We start from the raw sequence: 5,704 nt of genomic DNA on the forward strand, positions 1-5,704 counted from the left end.
GAAGAATAAATAGCTTCATCAACACATTCACTGCCCCCTCTCTACCCTAGAACCACAAACATCAATAGTTGATAAGAACAACAAAACCCCTCCCACACAGGCAGTCTACATGTAACCTTTCACATTAATAAATGGGTCTCTGAGACCTATGTATTCAATTATCTATTTCTTTTCACTAAAGTTATATTTTTAAAAATAAATGGTGTTGAGCTGAGAGTTCCCACTTTCCCTTTACTTGTGTTCTCATGATTTGTAGTTGTTCATTGTTTAACTAGTTCCACATTCTCCCACTAGGAAAAAAACTTCACACACATACTAATTAAAAAAAAAAAAAAAATTGGTAAATTTATCACCGATACTTATTTCATTGTTTTGCTTCACAATTGTACAAACATCTATTGCAATAAGAAATTTTTACTTTTAAAATATCCATAACCAAGATACAACACAAACAAAACAACAAAAAAACATAATATAAATACATTATATATTATATATCAAAAGACTCCACACAATCCACTAATACATCGCAAAAAAATCTCATTTAACTAAATTCTCCGACTTGCAAAATTGCATACCAATACAACTAATGTCCAAAAAAATTTACGGAAATTTCACATGGATATGTTTCCACCAAGCACTCCAAATTCGTATCTGAGTCACCTCGAAAACATCTCCACAATTAAACAAACATGACATACGCAACAATCCCATAAAAAAACTCCATCAAGCCTCAAACGCTAAATGAGGCTATCCAAAGGCAACAGTGGAATATCCCCAATTGAATCTGTATTTGGAGAAACCAAGAAAACATTTCCATTTCAATTAATATCATTTAAACCTTCAACCAACTTCACATGAACCCAGATATTTCTAACAATGAGAGAGCATCAACAGTTGTCGGTATGCACAATCCAATCACCATATCATATACCTTTAGTTGCACTTCCATAAAACCCAACATAAGTACTTTTCCCTAAACTACACAAAAAGGTATGTAGCCTGCACATTTACTATTTATATCCATTGACATAATATCAAGAAATCTCCAACTAAATCCCCACTCATATTCAGAATAATCTAAGCTCTGTTTATTTGAAACTCAGCCAAACTCGAAATTTTCAACCTCTTCAAGCGACCAAACAAACGTTGAATTGTTATTCACAAGGAAAACCAGCTGGTTCCCATGCAATCCTAATGTCGAACACTATATGTCAAAGATAGGAACAAATGAAAAACCCCATTGGTTTCTTATAAAATCTAACCGATGTAGGTTTTAACCCTGTACATAAATTAACTGTAGACAAATTCTAAAAATAGAAAATAAATAATGATGAGAATATAAAACAAATACACAAACTGGGACTACTAGATTGATTTTTTATTATGCTCCTTTCAATGTTATAATACATATATATATATACAAGTTGAGGCATTCATAAACCCCACTCCATTAACCCTGGATTAGAACATAACAATAGTTCCCTTGACCAGATCTACAAAATACCATGGGCAAAAAAACCATCATGCGTAAAACCAAGTGCAAAACCCATGCACAAAATCATAGGTAGGTCTACCCACCTAATATAGGGTCTAATTTTTTTTTTCTTAGGGCACTACCCCAGACCTTGTAGGGGGGCTATCGCCCCCTTGGAACCCCTCGACAGGGGGGGCTATGTGCCCTTTATTGTGGCCGACGCAACGAACAGGGGGGGATACTGCCCCCCTTGGACCCCCCTACACGTGCGACTAGTTGTGGAATAAATATAACACACACCTAACATTCTCCCACTTGTTTTCTTTTCCACACAGTGGGTCGCAGGAGAGCTTAGTCATTGGTCCAACCCTGCAACTCCCACTGTTTCTCTACACTAAGAAAACTTCTCAGTGCTCACAGACTTTCTCAATGCATCTGCAACATTCTTCAAAGTATCCACCTCTACTAGAAACACCTTTTTGTCCTCAACCATATCCCTCACAAAGTGATACTAAACATCAATGTTCTTTGACTTTGAAAAATAAGTAGGTTTCTTTGCCAAGAAAATTGCACTTTGGATATCACAATCTATCCTTATAACCCGTTGTACTAACCCCATACTTGAACACAATCTCTGCAACCAAACTGCTTCCTCGCTTGCATGAGTGACTTCCATGTATTCTGCCTATGTAGTTGAAAGTGCCACTATAGACTGTCTCTTACTCATCCAACTGAATGCACCTCCAAATAGGTTAAACACATACCCACTTATAGATATTTTTTGATCCAGATCTCCAACCCAGTCTGCGTCAATAAAGCCATGGATGTCCAAAACTATGTCCAATCCTGGTCTTCCTTGGTAGCACAAACCATAATCACTAATGCCACGCAAATACTTGAAACCCCACTTCACTGCTATCTAATGCTCCTTCCCTGGTTTTGACATAAACCTGATCAATATTCACATTGCATGTGCAATGTGTGGTCTAATACATACCATCTCATACATCAGCCTACCGACTGCACTTGCATAGGGAACATGGGACACGTCCTCTTCCTCTTCTTGTGTCTTAGGACACTATTTAGATAATAATTTTACACCTCCAGAAATAATAACCTTCATCAATTTACTATCCTGCATATGAAACCTCTACATTATTGTTTCAACATACTTCCTCTGGTTCAACCAGAGCTTCCTCTTTGCCTGTTCTCATTTAATTTCCATGCCCAAAATATAGTTTGCAACACCTAGATCATTTATGTAGAATTTGTAGGACAATTGAGTCTTCAAATCCTGGATAATTTATTTGTCATTTCCAATCAGCAACATATCATTCACATACAAGACTAGATAAATAACACGGTCACAAATTCATTTAAAATACACACAGTGATCCATTTTGCTTCTGGTGAAGTCAATTCCCCGTATAAATGTATGAAATTTATGATACCACATCCTCGGTGATTGTTTCAGCCCATACAAATACTTTTTTAACCTACATACCAATTATTTCTTTCCCTTCACTACAAATCCTTCAGTTTGGTTCATGTAGATCTCTTCTTCCATATCCCCATGAATAAATGTTGTCTTCACATCCATCTATTCTACCTCAAAATCAAAAGTAGCAGAAACAAATAAAAGTAATCTAATAGAAGCTACCTTGGCAATAGGAGAAAAAATATCGCCAAAATCAATTCCCGACACCTGAGAATAACATTTTTCTACTAACTGAGCTTTGTATTTCTCCACCTTGTCTTCTTCATTCATCTTTTTCTTAAACACACATTTTCTTTCAATGGGTTTCCTTCCAGCAGACAACACCACCAGATCCCAAGCCTCATTTTTGTCCAAAGATATCATTTCATCAACCTTGGCCTATTTCCAGAGTTTTCCATCATCTGAATCTACTGCCTCCCTGACAGTTATAGGAACATCATCAGTGATAGATAAAGAAAAATCTGGACAAAAAGCAGATGAACTATACCTTTCTGGTTTCCTTCTTTCTTGAACTGATCTTCTCACAAATGGAGTTTTTGGCTCTTCATCTTCTGATTCTTGTTCTACTATAGAGTATGATTCTTCCTCTTTTAGATCAAACTCTATCTTCTCAAGTTACTTTGGTAGGAATTCACATCTAATAACATCTTTCACCTCTCTAACCTTTTAAACCATCCGTATACCCAATAAAGATACACCTTTCAGATTTACTATCCAAATTAGTTATTTTCTCCTTTGGAACATGTATATATGCATCACAGCCAGATACCCTTAGATGTGCAAGAGAGGGTTTCTTACTAGTCCACACATCATGTGGAGTCTTATCCTTCAATGTTGATCAAGGTGATCTATGAACCAGGTAACATGTAGTCTCCACTGCCTCTGCCCAAAATTCTTGTCATAATAGTCGATTTTATTGAAGAAGGTGTCCACCCCAGATGAACCACGCGTATAAGTGTTTCATCTCCAGTAACATGCGAACAAGCCATGGAAGTCCCAAAGAGTATGTAGTTAGCTACTCTTCTCTCCCCGCAGATCAAGCCGGTAGACCCGACGTGCCCAGTCCACGCCACCAATATGTTGATGCCAGGAGCAATAATATTGGGTTTAAGGATCTCGGGAACCATTGGATTTGGTCCCTTGGAGGAGAAAGAAACTACCACTGGAGCTCGTGCTTTACCCACCACGGTCGGTCCCTCTGCTTTAATTGTTGCTTTAGGATTACTGGTGTCATTGATATAAGCTTTAATATCTTTCGCAAACGTGGAACCCACCCTCGTCACTGGTAAGGAATATTGGTACTCTGCCCATAAATTCTCTCTTTCCTTAGGTTGGTTTGCAATAATCAACCCCTCATCATCAGCTTGTTGCACAACCAATTCCAACTCTATCGTTGTTCCTTCAAAATCACATGACACAATTTTTCCACTCACCAATTTGGGATCAAGGCTTCTGACGAGGCAAAGATTCGTAGTTTCTTTTCGTGACACATTTTTCCTGTATAGCAAAGGAAATTTCTAATAACCCACTGGTCTTCCCTTGTAAGGAGATGAACCCCTCTAGTTGTTTTTTTCCCAACCACCATGGGGCCCGAGAAATATTGGTCGATGGTGTTAACACCTACTGTGGTTATCCATGGTGTTGCGTTTCATTTCAAAGAATAATATGGCCCTGCGTTACCAGTCAACCAAGACACAAAATTACCCCTCTAAATCGCTCCCAGAGCTCCAACCACTATCATATCCTTATAATAAGGGAGAACGAACATATTACCCAGTGATATGAATAACAAGTCAACTCCATTAGAAACAACCACCTCCATCGCGGCAAGTATATCGAAACCTATGCAAATCTCCCAACAGCATTTATAGACAACTAATTTGGCTTTGGTATTGATGCCTCTAGCAGTTCCCTCGGCGAAGCCAAGAAGACTTGAACCAGACACCTCCGAGCTAGCCACACTAGACGAAGTATGTGTACCGTGGCCATGGGCATCCCAAGGAGATCTGTAATCATCCTTCTTGTCTACATGAGCGAATTGAGCTTCATGTCCTTTGAAAAAGTAGCAGGCTCCAATGATTTTGTTATTGCAGTAAGAAAATTGAACTCGGTACCCACTTCACATTCTCCCTTCCATCTAGCAGGCACCGAATTGAGGCATTGGTCATTGAATCTCTTACTCTCAGGCCATATTACCTGTATCCACAATGCCCACGATAATATCATCACCATATTGTGACAGTGGTCATAGACCATTACTGGAGCTCAACCCCAGAAATTTCGGTGTTCTCGTAGTATGGAGTCCATACGTAGAGTCTTGAAATACACTGAGGCATCCGTCCATATTCTCCATAGCTTGGGCCTTCATGTTGGATAGATAGGAAAAAAAGCCCTGCGCTACAATGTCGTACGCGTATAGAATTGCAGGGGAATCCGAATTCGACCCTGAAACTTCATTTATCATTGAACGGTACCAGTGTTGGTGGAGACTGAAATGGTGGGGCGTCATGGATTTATGCATGTAAATTAAGTAGGATTGTCTGGGATTCATCATAGTTTTCATCTCCTCACTGTCTGATGTAACCAACGCGTTTGAACTCGGTACCCATAATGTTAAGGAAACAATGAAAAATAGTGCATGACAAGCTTTGTTAATCTCCATGACGTTGTACACCATATGATACAAAGCACTAGTGGGTGATATTACCAACATGTTAAGGTTGAATCCC

At 38.7% G+C, this 5,704-nt stretch overlaps 1 protein-coding gene across 1 annotated transcript; it reads right to left on the reverse strand.

The window, feature by feature from the left end:
• Window positions 1-3,823: 3,823 nt before the first annotated feature.
• Window positions 3,824-5,484, reverse strand: LOC149252720 (subtilisin-like protease SBT1.7). The gene is made up of 4 exons (XM_089454251.1): window positions 5,302-5,484; window positions 5,090-5,171; window positions 4,749-5,000; window positions 3,824-4,374 (listed from the first exon to the last, which is right to left on the reverse strand). Exons 1-4 carry the CDS (start codon window positions 5,482-5,484, stop codon window positions 3,824-3,826), a joined length of 1,068 nt encoding a protein of 355 aa, XP_089310377.1.
• Window positions 5,485-5,704: the final 220 nt, after the last annotated feature.

The sequence above is a fragment of the Pinus tabuliformis genome, chromosome 7, assembly GCF_031772625.1.
Source record: "Pinus tabuliformis cultivar Carrire ecotype Pingquan chromosome 7, CPIR1, whole genome shotgun sequence".
Taxonomy (NCBI): Eukaryota; Viridiplantae; Streptophyta; class Pinopsida; order Pinales; family Pinaceae; genus Pinus; species Pinus tabuliformis.